The following is a 21,477-nucleotide window of genomic DNA, read 5'->3' on the forward strand; positions in this document are numbered from 1 at the left end:
ATATCTCAGCATCGCTCTGGATGTGCACAAACCTTGGGTGGTGCAGAATTCTGATTATGTTACCAATCACGTAACTGTTCAGCAGAATGCACAGCTAAAGTCTGCAGCACCCACTAGCCAGAAACAAGGAATATGCATGTCTAAAGGGATGCTGGAGATATGTTCTTTCCTATAATACTCTTGAAAGATCAAGGACAGGGTACAGCTTACAGGAGCCTGCCAATTCCTCCCATTAAAAGGTAAATTCTTATTTAGTCTAGGGTTGCACAGATAAGGAAAAATACTTACCTTACCGCTGGCTCTGGCAGGCTCTCTCGATCCATGTAACCAGTCCCCTATAGCCACTTTGGACTGCAGTCGGATGCTTGCCCCCATCATTTAAAATAAAAGGATAATAGCCCTGCATTGCATGAGCTGTAGTCGAGGCCACAAACTGGAGCTTTAGAAAGAGGAGGAGAGCATCGGAACCAGATGGACCAAGGAGTCAGGCAAGTAATAATGACTGTTCAGTTATAACTAAACTAAACAAGCTTTACTTTAGATGTCACTCCATAACAAAATACTGCATGCCCACCGCAATGTTATAGACTGACATTTACAGTGAATACCAACTGCAAGCAGCCTGCATCCAGGGTCAGAATATATATGGAGCCTGCAACAGAACTTGTTAGGTCTTAAACAAACATTTAACTCTTTCAATTTGGGCTGCAAGGGTTGTTTTTGTCACATTATAGAATTCAGGTAGGAGCAGGTTAAAGTCATCTAAAAGCTAGACATTTTAGGGGTAGGAAAGAGATTTGCCTAAATGTAAACTTGGAGGCTTCATAGAAAAGGAGTCAACAGACCTTAGAGCATATTTATAAACAGGAGTAGAATAGATATACACTCGTCTATATAGATTATTTTGCTTGCATTTCACTATCATTCAAATACATACAGTACATGAGATGAACTTCATTAATTCATGTTGATTTGTAATAATACACAAACATCATATATCAATGTACTTCCTATAATTTTTTAAGGTGCTTAGCCAGAGCCATGAATCTATTTCATGTATTAAAACCATTATACTGTATTTTGCTGTCCCATTATTTTAGTACTTGCCATTTACATCTAGAAATGTCCGGGCTCGTCCACTTCCTGCACTGCTAGTAACAAAACAGTCATAGTAGCCCTCATCACGGGAAGAGACATTGGCTATTACCCAACTTGTATTGACTGATTCTCTACAAATAAAAATTTAGATATGAATGTTTTTATTTGTATTACTAACATGCACTATATAATTTCACAATAACTTCATAAACACTATATAGAGTGACCCTGTCGCAAAAATTAAAAATGAGTAGGAAGGTTCCCCTCTTAAGAAAAGGTATTATACTTACCTGTCCCACCACGTACACTAATAGTCTTCTTTTTTATCAAGAACTACGGTATCTAGAGAATCCTCTTCATTTAACACACTTCTGGTAGTTTTGTATGCCTTGTTCTCTACTGACAGCTGTGGTTCCTTCTACTAGCCCCCATTTAACTTGTATTTTGCCAATCCCATACATCAAAAGCTTTCCATCATCTGCTCTCCCACATATCTGCATATTAAAGTAGTTCTAAACTCTAACCAAACAACATTAACTTTGTTGAAGCACTTTTTCTTTCATTAAAAAAATGTTTACATTTGTTTTTGTTCAGCCACTTCCTTACTATCGGCCATGTCTCCAGCTGGCTACAGGTCATTGCTCTGAATCTGCTTCCTTACAGTCACAATGGTGGACCTTGGCTTTGTAATATGTCGGCACAGCCATTTTCAGTTCCCAAGGGGGGCATATGTGACTGGGTGACAACAATGAAGCACACTTGGTAGAGATTCCTCATTGTATAACAGGAAAAACCTGAACAACCTTATGGCAGAATCACTAGATATTATTTGATTAAAATCTGCATTCATAAAATGAATAAAACAACTTTTTATATCACATTAACACATCCTAAGAAAGTACTTGGAAAAACGATTCTGTTACAGCACATTGAGGTTGATTTGCTAAAACTGGAGAATGCTAAATTTGGTGCAGTTGTTCATTGTAGCTAATTCGCTTCTAACTTCAGCTTGTTCAATTAAACTTTGACAAGAAAAACTGGAAGGGATTGGTTTCTATGCAGAGCTGCACCAGTGTTTGCATACCCCAGTTTTACAACAATCCCATATACAGGACTACACACATTTACAGTGCAAATCTTAGGTATCAACAGTTTGCACTTACCTGAACTTTTGCTCTGGACCAAGTCGAACCCCATTTTTACTGAAGTGCATAGTTATAGGTATGAGACTTTCCACAGAGCATGGAATGTGTCCAAGCTGCAAGTAATACCCAGGAGTTACTTCAGGCATTGACACTTTTGGAGCTCCTATAAGAATAAACATTAAAATCAGATATATTTTCCAACATAGTGAGGCTTAGTAAGGTGGTTCTATAATGAACCATTGAAAAGACTACCCAACCGAAGTGAGTATTAGGCTGTACAAATGGAGAATATCATATTATGATAATGTGAACAGGTAATTTGACTAATACCTGTCCTTCTCCTTCCTTGATGGTATAACATACCTTGTGATTGTGTACATATTCTAAAATTACCTGGAATAATATTTGAGAAGGAAACGCTGGATGCCCGTTGAAACAAGTAATCATCTTTATCGTATCCTGTTATTCTTAAGATGAATGCTTCATTTGGTGGAATAAACTCAGTTACATTCCATATTTCATAGGGTATCTTATCGGGGTAATATTTTACTGGAATGGACTCCAGAAGCTTTCCTGAGGTAGTCAGCAAGTCAAGACGATCGATTCTAGCTGGATTCTGCAACCCAGTTGTATTTAGAAGCACATATGTAAGGATGCCTGCAAGTATTAAGCATTCTGTTAATAAGAAACAATGCTCGAAAAGGGCTTCAAATTGTACATAATGCATACATTCAGTCACTAGTGTCATTTTATAAAGTGTATAAAATAATTCAGATACAAAGCATGTTTTGAAGAATTGACATTTTACAGGGATCTCAACATCTACACAATATAATAGAATAGCACTCTTCATTACACAAAAAAGTTTATCAGCACAAATATGCAGTTACTGCTTTAGCTTTGCAAAGACATATCTCTTCTCTCTTTGGCATCCTTTGCCAGGGAGACAGTTCTCTACAAAGACATATCTTGAGTAAAAAATAAAATAAAAATAAAAGAAAAGAATAGTTGCACAAAAAAAACACATGTAGGCAAGTTCAAGCCAACAATACAGTATTTCTGTTTCAATGCTGAGCCAAAACTAAAGAGTAAGCTGGTCATTTCTAAATATCGGTCACTAAACGCTGCTAAAAGCCAATGTGTGCATTGACACATAGGCTAACATGGAGGGCCATTTAGAAGCAAATAAATAAAACGAAATAGTTAAGTATAGATCTCTCAATTTGTAAATAAAATAGACAAAATGGGGCCAAACACCTTATGTGTGCTGAAAAGCACAGAAAACGGAGGAAATGGCTAAATCTATTAAGAAACACGACAAAACCTTTTTAGGTAGATTAGTAATTGGAAGAAAAAATATAATGGGATCACTAAAATCAAAACTGAGCACAACACTTATGTTGAGGGAGACCTGGATGTAGCAAACCATTTAAACAGTAAATGTGTAGGATCCCCAGCGCTACTATGTGTGCTTACAATCTCTAATCCGTGATAAATAAAAGTGTGTAGGTTTTGCTGCTTAACACCTATGTGTTCCCACATATACTAACAATAAACAAACAGAAAAAAACAAGTGAAGCACTGACCCTCTTAAATGTGAAAAATAAAAACCAAATTAATAAAATTAAATAATATTAATAGTGACCAACTTATATAAAATATAACTTAAAAGTAAGTTCCTAAGTCTCTCCAATAATTACTTAACTTAAACAAATACTAGACCAATGAGTGGCAAATTGAATGCGATAAGTGTCAATAAAATATAATACGTGCTCATAACACCAAACATTCCAAATAATAGTGAATAATGTAACAAAAGTTCAAAGTAAATAACAAATCCATGCAAATCCTTAAATGGACACTCTTTCATCGATATGGTGTGCTTAGTGGACCAAACACCTTATGCACCTCCACCTGTCTGTGTGTGCGCTCACCTCACTCATAGACCCTTCCCCTAAGGGGTTAATATCCCCTTGCTGGCAGATCTCCTCTTGCAGTGGGGCATCTTGCTTCTGGTGTGCTCAAAGAATATAGCGAACAGTATAGTGTTATACTGTATAACTCACTTTTTATCATAAATATTAAAATTCAAACTCACATTTAAATGTGCACTTTCTCCAGTGCACCTGGGTAAATCACTTAGTACATTTGGGGTATGAGTCCCCTTAAAAGATCATCTGGCTGTTTACAGTGGCTCAGTCCTGGGAAATATCCTAAAAACTTCCTGTTGCAGTGTGATGACTTCAATAACTCCATCCCAGTGCTTTTTGTCACTTGTCACGTGACTTCCTCAAGGAAGTCTTTGAGGAAGTCACGTGATTATCGGCGCAACTGAGGATCTTACTTTGCATTTATAATTTATACAAGGGGGTCACTATTATATTATTTAATTTAATTAATTTGGTTTTTATTTTTCACATTTAAGAGGGTCAGCACTTTACTTTTTCTCTTGGTTTAACCTCTTGTCGACCGCCCATCGTCATTTGACAGCGGCAGAATGGCTCCCCTGCACAAAACGCCGTAGCTGAATGGCGGCCGCTTTAATGGGTATAGGGGTGCGCATGCACCGCTGCTTAACTGCAGAGCCTATGCGCGTGCCTGAGGGCTGCGACATCTGTCGGGCACCCGCGATTGCTCCTGACAGAGCCAGAACCGTGATGTGTGTGTTGTTCTGGTAGGGGAGAGGAGACAGATCGTGTGTTCCTAGTATATAGGAACAACGATCGGTCTCCTCCCCCCCAGGCAGTCCCATCTCCCCTACAGTTAGAACACACTGAGGAAACACATTTAAACCCTTGATCACCTCTTCCTTGCCATTGACATTTATACAGTAATCAGTGGGTATTTTTGGCTCTGATCGCTGTATAAATGTCAATGGTCTCCAAAAAGTGTCAAAAGTGTCCGATCAGTCTGCTGCAATGTCGCAGTCCTAAAAAAAATTGCAGATTGCCGCCATTAATAGTAAAAAAAAAAAAATAATAAAAATGCCATAAATCTATCACCTATATTGTAAACGCTATAACTTTTGCACAAACCAATCAATACATTATTGCTTTTTTTTTTTTACCAAAAATATGTAGAAGAATATATATCAGCCTAAACTGAGGAAGAAATTGTTTTGTTTTGTTTTATTTGGGGGTATTTATTATAGCAAAAGTAAAAAATATAAAAAAATTTTCGAAATTGACAGTATTTTTTTGTTTATAGCGCAAAAAATAAAAACCGCAGAGGTGATCAAATACCACCAAAAGAAAGCTCTATTTGTGGGAAAAAAAGTACATAAATTTTGTTTGGGTACATCGTCGTATGATTGCCCAATTGTCAGTTAAAGTGACGTAGTGCCGTATGGCAAAAAATGGCCCGGTCATGAAGGAGGTAAATTCTTCATGGTCTGAAGTGGTTAAACCATTTAAACAATTACTTCTGTTCAGTCTTCTGAGAAATTTGTACTAACAACAACAAGTTGGGGGATAATATTGGTTCTAGTAATGATAGTTAAATTTCAGGATTTCTACAAACAGACAAAGACAAAGGTAGCAGAGGAACTGGCTCAGTTAAAGCTTAATAAAGCAATGGGCCCTTATGGTATTCATCCCAAAGTTAGAAATAAGAGGTATAGTTGTTGGACCGTTAACAGATATTTTTAATCAATCTCTTCTACATGGCTGGCAGATGAATATTATACCTATCCACAAGAGGGGTGCAGGCTAGAATACAGGCCTGTGAGTTTAACATCTGTTGCAGTCAAGGTAATGGAAGCCCTCCTAAAAAGAAAGATCAGTGATCACCTAAAAAAACACTTTGGACCTTGTTGGACCCAAAGCAGTATGGCGTTGCTGAGGGCAGATCATGTCAAACTAATCTGATTACAATTTTTTACTGTATCACTAATGTGTTGGATCAGGGTGGTGCTGTGGACATGGACTATCTTGGTTTCAGCAAAGCATTTGATACAGTTCCGCATACTTATTTAATAAAAAAGTTGTACAAGCTAGGACTTATCCTAGTTCAGTGGATATGCAGTTGGCTTAAGAATAGATACCAGAGTGTGGTTGTAAATTATGTCTATTTGGAACAGAGACCAGTCACTAGTGGTGTACCACAAGGCTCTGTACTAGGTCCTATTCTACTTGTAATAGATATAACTAAAGGGCTGAAATGTATTTTTGCTGATGATACAAAGATGTGCAAAAGAGTTGAAATCCCTGAAGGTGTCCTGGACGATTGCTCAAAGCAGTGAAAACAGTGTTTTTAAATGTAAAATAATGCAACCAAGGAAAAAGAATCCCTTCACAGGGAACAATATTGGACATACAGTGTTGGTGAGCACTACAGAGGAAAAGTATTTGGGGGTACTTATTTCAGATGATTGCAAAATGAGCAAACAATATGGTCAAGCAGTGGGAAAAGCAAATAGAATTCTAGGATGCATCACTAGAGGGGTCACCAGCAGGAGAAAGGGGTCCTGATTCCACTATTTACAGTAGATCTTCAGTTAGACCTCATTTAGAATACTGTGTCCAGTTCTGAAGACCTAATTTACAAAAAGATATTGATAGGCTAGAACGAAGCCAGAGAAGGGCAACAATAATGGTGAAATGTCTGGGAGATAAAACATAGGAACCTAATATGTATAGTCTGGAGGAAAGAAGGGAAAGGGAGACATGACTGAAACCTTTAAATACATCAATGAGGTGAATAAGATTCAGGAGGGCAGTATTTTCAATATGTAAGCCAAAATCAGGAACACAGGGACAAGACCTCAAACTACCAGAAGGGAAGTTCAAAACAATCTTAGAAAGCTTTATTTTACTGAAAGAGTAGTTGATGCTTGGAATAGACTTGCAGCAGAGGAATTGAGTCAATCAACAGTAAGTGGATTCAAATATGCTTGGGACAAAAATAGAGATCTACTGTATACTCAGACAAAAAAGTTATCAAAAACAAACAATAAAAATGTATACATAAACAAAAATATGAAGATTTGATGGACCACTTGGTCTTTTTTACTGCCATCACTCTTCTATATTTCTATGTAAAAAGTGACACCACTTGCAGCTTCTTAAAGCACGGGTAGTCCAGTTCTAAAACAATGAGAACACAAACAAAAAGTGCCCCAAAGAATGTGCAATAAAAGACTTAAAAGGTTTCCTTAAAAGGATAATCCATACAATTCACCCACAAGTCCACCATTTAATTGCACTTGGTCCGTTAGCATTTTATTTGTGTTTGCCTACTGAATAAACTTTAAATTTAAACACGGTTCATTCACTTAAAAAAATACCCTACAAAAGCTTATGCATGTATGTATGCACAGCGAGTATGTATGACAGAACTATGCTTGCTTGTAGTGCCAGAATTACTACAGTGTGTAACTAACGACAGCTGAGCATCAGCAACACTTCCAGCCATCAGATGCATTGGCCATAAGAGATGTAATAATTCCAAATTATATGGATCATCCTGGGGCACAAATAAGAGGGGATAAGGGGGTTCGACTCCCCCCAACAGTTGCCAATTATCAGTAAAAGTAAAGAAATATTTCCCTTTTTGTATTTCAAGTCATTAGGAATCTGTGAAACAAAGCCCGGTTTCTGGTTCTGACTGACTGGCACAATCACAAACAGTCTTTCCACCATATATTACCATGTGCTGTGTAGGCTCAAGTCTTAAAGAGGGATTCCACCTACAAAAAAATATTAAAAGCCAGCAGCTATAAATACTAAAGCTGCTGACTTTTAATAAATGGACACTCACCTGTCCCGGGTTCCAGCGATGCCGGCAGCCGAGGCCGATCGATCGCTCGGCTCTCGGCTGCTGCCGCCACCATTCTAGGTGAGGGAATCAGGAAGTGAAGCGAATCGGCTTCACTTCCCGGTTCCCTACTGTGCATGCACGAGTCGCGCAGCGCAATAGGAATTGTCCGCTCTGTCTCTGAGACCCGTGTGTGTCCCAGCAGACAGCGCAGCAGGACAGGAAATGGCGTAGACTCCCACGGGAGTCTATGCCCGAAAGTGGGTGTAAATAAATGTCTTTGACAGGTATCTCCACCCCCCTCCCCCTTGAAAGGTGCCAATTGTGACACCGGAGGGGGGAGGGTTCCGATCAGCGGAAGTTCCACTTTAGGGTGGAACCCCGCTTTAAACCCTGCTATTATTAGCGCAATTTACCACATCCATGATTTACCACTGTGCGCTGCACCCATGACAGGACAAAAGTTACCTATGGCCCTTGATGACCTTGATGATTATTATAAAATATATTTTGCTTTGAAAGAAGGAAGGTCATCTGTAGAAAATGATGTACCACCATAAATATCAATGGATAGTTTGTTATATTGTTACTTGTTATTAAAAGGTGAGGCTGAAGACATCTTCGTTTTTTAGAAGAAGCATATCTTCTGTCTACTGACTGTCTACAGATGCCAAGTAAAGAAAACAGTACAACAGAACATTACACTCATGGTTGGAGTTTCAACTGCCAGCCAGCATCACTCCCCAAAGGAACATCTACTAGAGGCCTAAGAACAATCTTTCAGAAAATGCTAACACATTTATTACTTTAGTGGCTGGATACAACCAGATTCAAACTAAAAGGAGCTTGGGAAGCTCTTAGGTGCAAAAGATAGGGGCATCAGATCCCAATATAACACAAAATACCATTTGTCTAAAGCTATATGGACTTTTAAGATGCTCCCTGGAAAGATCACAACATGTAATTAATTTAGACTATGGGGAAGTGCACACCCCTCATATACTTTCACAACTAGATATAGGGTATCGCAGGCATCACAGTTAGTACAGCAGAGACTCTTGGTATCTCACTCTAGTACAGTATCCAGGCATAATTACCATAATCTCTGTAGACCATTCATCTACAGGCTTAACCATACCTTCTTGCTCTTCTAATTATATTGTAGATTTGAAAAAAAATTGACAAAATGTTTTGATTGCTAGTAAATGCAGACAAATGAAACACTCACATTGATTATTTTTTGTATTCAGAATAACGAAGTCGGCTAATTTACTAAATGTTAGAAATTGCCTACTAAGAAAAGTGAATGTTTACTAAGCTTTGCAAAAGGTGAAGCTGTGTGTACTTTATTCAAACAATCATGGGCTATCAAAAAAAATGTTTTAATTTCTTATGTGATTGGGTTCCCAAAGTGTTTACTATGTTTTTTTTTTATTTTTATTTTTTTATTTTTTATTTATATCAGGAAACGGGTCCACACAGACCAACAGATTACAAACTTTCCACATAGTTTACAGATAGCGAAACAATATCTGAAGTACAACATCAAAAATCCGTGGGCATTATCGCCAAGAAGATAAACAGCAGTATGTGGATTCGAGATTCCACTTCGTCCTGTGGTCCCACTTCCCAGTTTCTTTTAAACTGACTAGGTATCCCTATCGATACCACTGCCAGTGTACGGGGGGGGGGGGGGGGGGGGATAGGTGAAGCGTTAGGGGAGGGAAGGACAGAGGGGCGAAGAGAGGACAAGGGGGTAAAACGAGTATGGGGTACAAAGGGGGGAGGGAATGTAAGAAGGGGGGAGCAAGGTGTGCTACCCAATCATGGAGTGCGCATATGACCATACTGAATTACGGATGTGGGGCCCATCTCCATGGTCCCCAGGCTCAGCGGATCTTGGGTGCTACATACAGTATCACCCGTCTGTGTCCACCCGTCTCAGGGCCTGGCCCTCAGCCGAGTATATGAACGCAGTCCAACCTTGCCAGGTTTTAGTGAAAGTCTCTTCCCTATTTTGCGCTGTGAGGATAAGATCCTCCATTTTCCTAATGTCTTCCACTTTACGCAGCCAGAGTGGGAGGGGCGATTTCCAATGGAGTGGTATGCAGGCTTTAGCCGCATCAAGTAGGTGGCGGATTACCGATTTCTGGTATTTCCTGTCGGGCACGTCGGAGGCATGTAAGAGATAAAGAGCTGGGTCGTCTGTGAGAGGCAGGGCCGTGAATTGTTGAATTGTCTCCCGCACCACTTTCCAAAAGTGTGCGAGTTTCGGGCAGGACCAAAAGATATGCAGCAGAGTCCCTTTGTCTGTGAGGCATCGCCAACACCGGTCTGACGTATTCGGGTAGAGCTGATGGAGTACTGAAGGGGACCTATACCAACGTGAGATAATTTTGTAATTTGTTTCTTGGATCTTGGCACAGATCGAAGATTTGTGGGTAAATCTGAGTATACGCTGTCTCTTGGTGCTGTTGAATTGGCAATCTAACTCCTCCTCCCATTTAAGTAGGCCCGGAGGAAGAAAGTCTGCTGAGGGAGAGTTTAGAAGATTATAAGTCAGTGAGAGTGTGTGCGACAGGACACCCGCGTCAGTGCAGAGCACTTCCAGGGCCGTGAGCGTCTGGGCGTCTCTCCGGGGGGGTGGGATCGTAGAGGTGTTTACTATGTTTACTAAAATTCACTTTGCAAATTAACAAGCCTCGACTGCTATAATATTGCACTTTACTCATTGTCAGAAGTTCAGCATTTATCAGTTCCCTTTTCTGCAAACTATAAAAGATGACATGAAATATTACAGAAATAAAAAAAAAACAACCTTCTATGGGTCTGCTGGATGTTTTACTGAAATCTAATGTAGGTTTATTGGAGAATCCTGCCTGGAAATCCACCGTACTGACACCTGTGATTCTCACTGAATGCCGTCCACTGCTTGATGTCTGGAAGAAAAAAAATATATATATATCATTTTTATTAGAATATAAGCCCTTCAGAGGCTTATTTATACATATGTTCTTTTGTGTATTTTCACTAGGAAATTGCCTTGAAAGATCTGGCCTTTGTTGTCAATAAAGCCATTCAAACTTCAATGTTGTTGCTGCAATCATTAGGTGGTCATCATTAGACTTCTTAAATGCTACTAGCAGCAGTTTGGGAATGCTTTTTATTACATATAGTGATAGGAGTAATAGAGTAGCTGTTGCTGTAAGGGTCCTGGTGCAAATTAATGCTCTTGCTGGACACTGTACCCTTCACTGTCCATCTGTAAGCTTTACATAAAGCAGAGTGATTTGAGGGTGCTGGATTGTACAACTGCTCACAGGAACTACAGGTCAGGAGTAAGGATTCTGGGCTTTGATTAAGCACATTCCATGTGTGAAATGCGTTAGCCTTTCCTCCCCTGCTTGTACATGTGTTGCTCTTCATATTTTTCATGGTTTTACATGAATAAAGAATGTTTGGATCTCAGCTTATGTGTGTAGTCATCTGGACTTTTCTTTCTCTATGTCCTATACTTGGTTAACCTCCCTGGCGGTACGATTATTTCAGATTTTAGGTGCTGAAAGGGGTACAATTATTTTATATTGTAGTCCTGTAATTCTTTCTCATGAAATTACTTTCTATAACTCTATAGCTGAAATCCCAGGACCTGTGTTGTAACTGGGACAGACTGGTAGTGGCTGGTTTGTTTTAAAAACTGATATGTAGGAAGGCCAGTATGGTGGCCTGAATTTATGGGAGGAGCCCGGAGGGTATTTAACCTCCCTGGCGGTATGATTATTTCGGATTTTAGGTGCTAAAAGCGGTACCATTATTTTGCATGAAAATTTGGCGTTTTATATTGTAGTCCTGCAATTCTTAGGAATACCTCACTTAAATCTGTCCAAACCAGAGTCTAGCAGACATCCCGGGTATGATAAAGTTGGAAAAATGAAATCATAAATTATAATATAATAAATAACTATAAATAATTATACCAAATAATATAACAATATTAAAAATTATTCAATAATGTAATCAAATCAAAAACACTGCAATTTGCTCAGTTGCAGAATTGTCGCTGTCATTACTTTTCAGTATTTGATGACAGATCTCCCCACAAATCGCTATCGCTTAATTCTGCGAGTGATTCTAATTTATTGTCGCTGTTTTCTAGCTGGTCTAAAACCATTTTTTATGTAAAGTGACAGTTTTGGTTGCTATGGACAATCTCCAATTTCCAGGCAGAAAGAACAGTTTTTATATTATAAAACTGCATGCAGGACACAGGGCAGACCACTAGGGATAAAGGGGATGTGAAATAATTTCATACAGCAATGTAATCTGTAAGATTACATTATACTGTATGCAATGTGTGTGTTTCACTTTTTGAATTTGGTGCCGTTCTCCATCCCCGTGCGTCACAACGCTCGCAGGGAACGGAGCTCGGCTTCATGATACATCGAGTGGAGGACGAGCCGCTCATACAGTGGGGGAACATCGCTGGATCCCAGGGACAAGGTAAGTAAACCTCTCCCTGCATTCAGCGATGCGGTCCCGAGTCTGGCTCGAGGTTACCGCTTTTGGTACAAATTCTCCACCCCGAGCCAGATTCGGGAATAGCGCCGGGGGGGGGGGGTTAAGTCATCTGATCTGATTTCAGATGAGCAAGTGCAGGGAATTAATGGAGATATCCTCTGTTTTATGGTAAGTCCACAGTGTTTTATACCATAGATGTCCCCCAACAATGTATTTAACAAGGGAGTTCATATAGTAATAAATAAATAAACAGCAACCTAAAAAAGTTGATAGGTATCTAGTTAAGTGAGTTGCTGTTTGTTGTTATGAGATTCTGCACGTATCAAATGCTCTCTGGCTGGTCTATTAAACATGCCCGATAGCATTGTATTTATTGGCATCCCTTTATTAAAATAACACATTTCACTGAATTATTGAGTTGGTCTTTAAAGCTGAATTCCAGGCAAATTTAAAGAGCAAAAACAGAAAGTTATTTTAATCAATAAAAATAATGTATTTTTTTAAAGTGGTTTTAAAGGCGAGGAGGTGTTTTGTTTTTGTCTTTTTACCCTAATACATTCTGATCTTCCATGATCAGCCCCCCCCCCCCCCCCCCCCACTCAGCCCATATAAATACTTACCTGTGCCCAACCTTAATCTAGTGATGTGCCCAACAGCAGCAGCACTTCTCTCCCTTCCTCACTCCTGGTGCTGGTAATCAAATACTGTGTGGAGTAAGTAGGTGGGGGGGGGAAGTCATGTTGCATGTGTGTCTGTAGATGGATAAAGCCCAGCTTGGAATTAAGCCTCCATGAGTGCCCACATAGCAAGTGGCTTGCTATGGGGACAATTGGAAGGGAGGAGGAGCCAAGAGCACTGATGGGGACCTCAGAAGAGGAGGTTGGAGGTTAGAGGCTGCTCTGTGTAATACTTTTTCACAGAGCAGGTAACTATAACATGTATATTATTTTATTTAAAAAGACATAATTTTAAAATAATTTTAAATGCAGCTACTATAAATACCTGAATTTGATGTGATTTGAGCCTCTCGTAATTCTTTGTGCCACAGCACACAGACTTGGAGAGGGTGGGGCAGCACTAGGAGGCGGAGCCAATAATTTGTGCTGAACTACACATATGTACATATGAAGATAAGAAACATACTGACAGGAGGATGGAGTAAACAGTGAAATTAGTTAAAGTTATTTTTTTCCCCAATAAAAATAACAAACATATTATACTTACCTGCTCTGTGCAGTGGATTTTCACAGAGCAGACCAGATCCTCCTTTTCTCCGGTGCCTCTTCAGCTCTCCTGGCCTCTCCCTCCATTTGAGTTCCTCTACAGCAAGAAGCTTGCTATGGGGGCACCTGGGCAGAGCTGTACCACTGTGTTTACATTCAGGCACACCTCTCTCTCCTCACTGGCTAACTGACTTTGATTGGTAGCAGTGGGAGCCAATGCCAGTGTCTCAGCAAATGAAGAGGGGAGTCCTGGATGGCCAAGGCAGTTGTGGATATCGCTGGACAAAGATGGGACAAAGATGGGGCTCAGGTAAGTATTAGGGGGTGCTGGGAAGGCTGCTGCACACATAAGGCTTTTTTATCTTCATGCATAAAATGCATGAAGATAAAAAAACCTTCTTTCTTTACAACTCCTTTAAGTGGTCTGCTGCTCCTTTATTGTCCAATCAGCAGGCTGTGGATAGGGAGATAGGGAGATAATCTAGCTATATTTATTAACTGTAGAAGAGAAAGATCTGGAACCTGAAGAACTGATGAAATGTAACTATACGAGATGCAACAATTGAAACTGATGAAATGTAAGTATTATCCTCTCAGATGTATAACCTGATTTTCAGTCAGACAGCTAGTATATAGTAATTATTCCTATACATATGTGGAAATATTCACACCTTTGGCCAACTGTTATGAAAGGCGGGGTCAGATTTCTACATAGATAACATATGCAATGACCTAGGGCCGCAGGACTGTAAGGGGAAACAGGCAGTCACTCACTGATCATGTCTATTACTGTGTGAAGCATATACCAGGTCCCGTACTCCAGTTGCATACCATATTACACATGGGGCTGGTTCCTGGATTAAAAGTTTGCTTTTTTTTTTTTGCCTGGAATTTAGCACCGTGATAATTTAATTACAAAAGTATTACTTCTTTATCCGGAATTTAGTACTGTGATAATTTAATTAGAAAAGCATTACTTATATAACACCTCACCTTAATTTTCCACATCCCCGGTGTTGGTTCTTTGATATTTAAGACTTTGGCAGAATTGTATATGTTCAGTAATTCATTAAGGCCTGTTTCTGGCTTCATTTGTCTCCCTAAGAATACATGTAAAACAAAACATCTTAGACAAAATGGCACTAGACATTGCTTAGAAATAGTTGCCAGGCCTACAACTGTAGACAGCACTTGAGATAAGCTAAAGTGACCTCAATTAATATCATTGCATGTCTTTATAGTAATTCGTAAGCACTATTTAGCATGCCATACAAGTTTGAAAGGGCCATCAAGCTCTGCTCAGAAAATGGAGGCAATCACAAGCACAAGAAAGGCTGCAATAAAATATACAAATTTGTAAATATCAGTTGCAGGCAATCTTTAGTTCTAATGCCTTTGAGGAAATGCAAATGCGGGCATACTAGAGCCTACACACCATAGCAGGAGAATGACAACTACCCCTCCGCACCATTCACTCCTGTCTTTCAGTAGTATATTAGTCTTGTTACAATTTCTGTACCTCCAGCCTTTATATACACACAGAAAATTTCTAGTCCAGGCTTTAGTGACACCAAAAAAATAATCCACTAGAGCACAGGTCCCCAATTGTTTATTGGTGGTGGTGGGTGAATATGACTGGAGCATGAGAACATTTGGTGGGTTGAATTTTAATGCTGGACATTTCTCGCCTAGTGTTTGCTCACTGTATTTTACTATAACTACCATTTTTTTTAGCAAATTTATAAAAAAAAATTATCTTTCTTTTCTAGTGCTAATTTCACAAATAACCACTTTATAGTATGTTTGCATCTTGTATCTCTCCTTAATCAAAGTTTATTCTTTTTCGCTCATCTGATGTATAAAAATATATTTGGTTGTGATTTTCTATTTGTCTATACACATTGCCTAATATTCCTATTTTAAATATTTAACGCAAAAGCAAACATTTATTTATATTGCAGCTTATTGATTCTTAGATGTGGTGGTTGTATTCATTTTTTAGACTTTCTTTCCTTTATTTTCACCTGGTGATCTAGCCATGGGTGCTTACAATGATTGGCTTGAAAATATAATTTATTTATGTAAGTGGTAGCTGGAGTTTGGCTTCAATTTGTTAGTGTATCTAAATATGCTAGTACATCTAACACTCTATCCCCCCTCCTCCTCCTTTGGATTGACAATGCTGCTGTTGTTTCTTCATCCAGAATGTAGGCCACTAATAGAGAAGGTGTGTTACTGGCAAAGAGAGGGGTAAAAAAGCCAAGAAAAAGAAAATGAATTCAGCCACTATTTCTAATTATTGGTAAGCTGTTTTGTTTTGAGTTTATTACCACTTTAACCTCCCTGGCAGAATGATTACGTTAGATTTTTGAATCTCAAAGCAGTACATTGTTTTGTATGGAAATTTGGCATTTTATATTGTAGGCCTGTAATTCTTAGTGATAACACTTAAATCTGTCCAAACAAGAGTCTAGCAGACATCCCAGGTATGATAAAGTTTAAAATACAAAATCATAAATTATAGAATAATAAATAACTCAAAATAATTATAACAAATAATAATATAATAATAATAATACATTTTATTCAATAATGTAATTAAATTAAAAACACTGACATTTGCTCAGTTGCAGAATTGCCGCTGTCATTACTTTCAGTATTTGATGATGGATTTCCCCATGAATCACTATCGCTCAATTCTGCAAGTGATTCTAATTTACTATCGCTGTATTCTAGCTGGTTGCCATGGACAATCTCCAGTTTCCAGGCTGAAAGAACATTATATATAATATAAAAGTGCATGCAGGGCACTTGAAAAAGCACTAGGGACAAAGGGATGTGAAATGATTTGATACAGTAATGGAATCTTACAGATTACAGTGTACTGTATGTGTTTTTCACTTTTTGAATGTGCCGCCAGGCTACGCACCTGTGCGTCACGACACTCGCACGGAAAGGAGCCCGGAACAGTAATATATCAGGCGGATGATCTGGCAGAGTACACGGCAGTGGAACATTGCAGGATACTGGGGACAAGGTAAGTCTGTTGTACATGGATCCTGCAATGCAATCCTGAGTGCAATCCTGAGTGTGGCTCGGGGGTTACTGCTTTTGATAGTAAAAATTCACCCCGAGCGGAAATACCGCCAGGAAGGTATTTTTCAATACGTTTTCAGCATTTTTCTCCAAAACGTTAATCATTTTTCCTTTTTCATTGGGATTGTGATTGCTGCTTACTGGTCTGCCCTTTGCGCTTGGATCGTTTGGCCTGTCCTCATTTTAACCACAGCTGATTCCTGCCATGGATGTTTGGAGGTTGATTTGACGCCACAGATTTAATACTACAGGCCCTGTATCGCTTACCCTCTGGTAAGCGCATATGTGGGTGTTCAAGGTACACAAGCACTGGTGTTTCTGTTTGCACTGAAGAATTTGATTAAGTCACCATTTTCACTTCATTCCCCGGACTTTTGATATAATTACTTTATTTCTTTAATTTTAGGATTTATTATTGTTAACACATATTTATCACGTATTACACATTTATTTAATCACATGTTCATTCATGAGTATGATTTTATAATGATCCATACCAGTTGGTTATTAATCACCCAAAGACCAAAAACCATTCCGACTAAATTAAGCAATTTATAATTAAGTTTAATTCTCTCACCCGATGGATTGTACAGTTCGATGTCTGGTGCTGGCCCACTCAGTGACACAGTGACTTCTTTAAGGCTTGGATCAAAAGGGATTTCCCAAGTGAATGACGCCTCACTCAAGTGGTCTGTAGACATAAGATGAACCTTGGAAGCTTGAACAGTCTCTTCTACCCATTTCAATACCTAAGCAAAATAACAAGAAATTGTGCATATTAAAACCATATTGGATCATTTATGAACTTTTATAAAATTATACTGCAAAGTGTACTGAACTGCTGGAAAATGGTTCCATGGTAGTTGTAAGCAAAATATATTTAAAATTAGCAAGTTAGTAATGATCTATATATAATATATATATAATATACCTATATACAAAATATTGTTGCAATTTTGTCTGGTGACATGAAATATGTAAATGTATTAAAAAATAGACGGAGAATCACCTATTATAGATGGCTCTTGACAAAATAAGGACATGGGCAGCTAAAATGAAAATTAAATTCATGTTGACAAATATAGGGCTATGTATTTAATATGTGACACTGACAATACAATTATTCCCCCTAGCATGTAATGGAATATAGTTGGGCAAAACTAGCAATTTTGTTTTGCCTTCCTGTGAACCAAACCTGCAGGAGCTGTGAGAGACTACAGCTAGGTATGGGTCACCCTTATCCAGGACTTGGACAAGGGGTGGGCAGGAGGGAGGCTGCCCCTGGCGCAACCGTTTATTGCCCTAACCCTAAGGGGGGCGCAATTTGGTGTCTTTGCCCTGGGCATTGGATGACCTTCTCCCAGCACTGCCCGTATCAATTATATATACCTAGGTAATTGTTATTAAAATGCAATTGTGGGGTTTATCTACTAAAGCTAGAGAGGGCAAAAGTAGTCACAATTCTGCAGAGAAACCAATCAGCTTCTAACCTATGCTTGTTTAATTAAGCTTTAGCAATAAAACCTGGAAGCTGATTGGTTTATCTGCAGAATTGTGACTACTTTGCCCTCGCGGGCTTTAGTAAATAAACCCCATAGTGTAATTTTCAATATGCAAATGATTTCATATATAATATGAAATATATTTGAAAATACTAATTCAGTGCCAAAAAATGAAGGATTTTATTTTTACATTACATTCTCTAAAGGACAACAGTTGTTTATTGCAATTTTTAATAGTTTTCACTACTTGTAGTAGCTAAAAAAAATAATAATATTGTATCATTAATACCCTACATTACCTCTTTAACTTGCTTCTTGTCTAGGTGAAATACTTGACCAGAGCTGGTGGAAGCAATTTCTTCATATACCTTATACCCCACATGGCCTCTGTCATCACAGTCTCCAGTAAGCACAAACACCACCTATGAGTAAATATTGAAGGGTATATGGTATATTATTAGCAGAGCACCTCTTGTACATGCAGCAGTTCTTTAGTGAGATATATATCCAGGTTAATTATAGAGAATATTATAGAAAGTTACAGAGCCTACAAACTATAGTAAGGTGAAGGATCTTCAAAATGTTTCTGCCCTTTTATATTTTAGTTGGAAAAGGTGAGGACAGGAGGAGTAGTAATTGGTCATGTCTGAGAGTGTCATGTGACTAGTCTGTCTGGCAAGTCGGCTGACCTTGCAGTTTAGTATTAGTTTACACGATATGGTGAAGATGGCTCGTATATTTGAAAATTGATCAATCCTGATGTACTGATGGCTTGACTAATTTCTTGAGGCCCTAAAATGACAAGACAGTATGAATACCCCCAAAATGACCCCTTTTTGAAAAGTAGACAGTCCAAGGTTTTTAGTAAGAGGCATTGTGGTTAACCCCATGGCCACCCGCGATAGCAGGCACGAGAGCCAGAACGGAGATTTGTGTGTGTAAACACACAAATCCCCGTTCTGACAGGAGACGAGAGACAGATCATTTGTTCCTAGTAATTAGGAACAGCAATATGTCTCCTCCTCTAGTCAGTCCCATTCCCCCACAGTTAGAAACACACACAAGGGAACACATTTAACCCCTTGATCTATCAGAAGGTGGAAAGAAAGCAAATCTAACACTTGAAATGCAAACAAAGGCACCTAGTGGCGCTATACAACTTCCACACTGTTAATTATCAGTGTGCTATAATAACCAAAAAATACCCAACGTGAGAATAAAAATGTGCATAAAAAATGATCAACAATACAATAAATATTGATGAAATAGCAACAATATACAATCGAACAAAAAAAAAAGATTTACAGTCAAAAATATATAAATCACACAAAAAGTGATGCTGTGAATAAGTGACAAAAGGTGAAAAATAAAAAATGAACACAAGAACAAATAGTGCTCTAATAAAAATGTGCAGTTCCAAAGTGGATTCAATTAATCTTCAATCAAGGAAAATTGATGGAGAGCAGTAACCATAATGGTGGCAATAGTTCAAAAAAATAATTAATTCAGATAAACATTCTGTAGCCAAGTGTCCATCAAGTGAAAGACCTCCACCGCAACCTTGGTGCTCGTGCCCCCCTTGTATAAAAAACTCACCAAAAGTATTGCCCAGCACTCTCGTGTCAGGCAAAAACGCTTATAATGTATATAAGTGATGATTATTTTCTCCAAGCCACTTCTTATAGGAACTTCGCAGGCAGAGGATAGTCACTTATTATCTCATAATTACCTCAAGGAGACAAAAGAAACTTCCCATAGTGCAATAATGTAAAGCTAGTTTAATAAAACGTCAAATTTTAAAATCACACTCACATGGATCCAATTAAAAACAGGCACTTCAAATAGACAATCCACTGGTCAGTTTAAAGGTTCTTCCCTCATAGGCATTGGTGAGTATACTGGAAACAAGCTAGGTAGAGTCACATAGCACCGTCTCTATACAAGGTATCTGTGTGGTACCTGACAGCAGATAGCTCAAATTGAAACCAGCGCCAAATGGTGATATTCCGTCCTTCAATCTGTATGTTCTCCTCCCTCCGCCTTCTATCAAACTAATTATTGTGTGTGCTGGTCGCCGTATAGCCACGCCCCCGACATGTTTCGTCCAATGGACTTCCTCATGGGTTTGGCTATCCAGCTGTAACAACCCCCCTTTTATTTGCAGCCACAGGCGACCAACCACTCCCCCTCCAAGTAACCACTCCCCCCCATGTCTTCCAATTGGCCGACGAGATCCCACAATGGGTGGATCAACTTCAATACCATCCCCAACACCTACCCACCTCTATGTGTGACAGGCGCTCCCAATATCCACCCCCATTGCTCACATGCCGATCGGACAAATGCAGACACATATAACAAAGAAGGCACATTAACCTACCCTTCTAACTCATTGTCCGATCAAATCGTGGTAGTAGATGTTTTCATTAGCTCGGCGCGCATGCGCGGAGCATCCAGGGACGCTCGTAAATTTCGTGAGCTGATTGGCCAAGTCTGGGCGTCGTTGTCCTCACGCACAACACCGCCTGCCTCCCCAGACCGCCCACTACACCCGCGCCATCATGGTGCACCCAGGTGTCGCTAATGAGCTGCGCATGCGCCAATACCTAAACTTAGTTATGGCGAACGGCTCAAAAGACCTCCCCCTTACGCCCACATCCTACTCGTAGCTCTCCCCCTACACCCGCGCCATCTTAATGCACCCAAGAAGCACCGCCACATCACCTGCGCAAACACCAAGCACTGAGTGATATCCTGGAAAAAAAATTGATGATTTTCAGTCGTCTGCACTGCACTCCCATCGAGATGTCATCCAAATCAAACAGGGAAAAAACCACAGATAATGCTGTTTTAAAGCGGAATCAAACAATAGATACCACAAATATGCACACAACTATGTCACACATAGTACACTACCGACCCCCTCACCTCCAATCAGCGAGTCCTAAGCAGTGTATATATGTAGTGAAAAAACGCATGTTCACCGACTCCCAACATCTTAAATGGATCCACCATAGCTATGCCATACAATAATGAGGAAAAAAATATATATATATATATATATAATGAAGAATGAAAATAAAAGTAAACACAAAAATAAAAATAAAAATAAAAATAAAAATAAAATAAAAATAAATAAAT

General features: G+C 39.1%; 1 protein-coding gene across 1 annotated transcript in view; it reads right to left on the reverse strand.

Moving 5' to 3' along the window:
• The window catches only part of HMCN1 (hemicentin 1), a 457,974-nt gene that overhangs the window by 351,288 nt on the left and 85,209 nt on the right, over nt 1-21,477 (reverse strand). The window contains exons 4-10 of the mRNA XM_077452653.1: nt 18,636-18,758; nt 17,412-17,583; nt 14,732-14,838; nt 10,816-10,936; nt 2,637-2,900; nt 2,262-2,406; nt 1,108-1,229 (exon numbers count right to left, since the gene is read on the reverse strand). Of these exons, the coding sequence (XP_077308779.1) occupies nt 1,108-1,229; nt 2,262-2,406; nt 2,637-2,900; nt 10,816-10,936; nt 14,732-14,838; nt 17,412-17,583; nt 18,636-18,758 (1,054 nt within the window). The remainder of the gene's footprint in view (nt 1-1,107; nt 1,230-2,261; nt 2,407-2,636; nt 2,901-10,815; nt 10,937-14,731; nt 14,839-17,411; nt 17,584-18,635; nt 18,759-21,477) is intronic.

The sequence above is a fragment of the Lithobates pipiens genome, unplaced genomic scaffold (assembly GCF_037356315.1).
Source record: "Lithobates pipiens isolate NorthernLeopardFrog02 unplaced genomic scaffold, aLitPip1_a1.2 Scaffold_23, whole genome shotgun sequence".
Taxonomy (NCBI): Eukaryota; Metazoa; Chordata; class Amphibia; order Anura; family Ranidae; genus Lithobates; species Lithobates pipiens.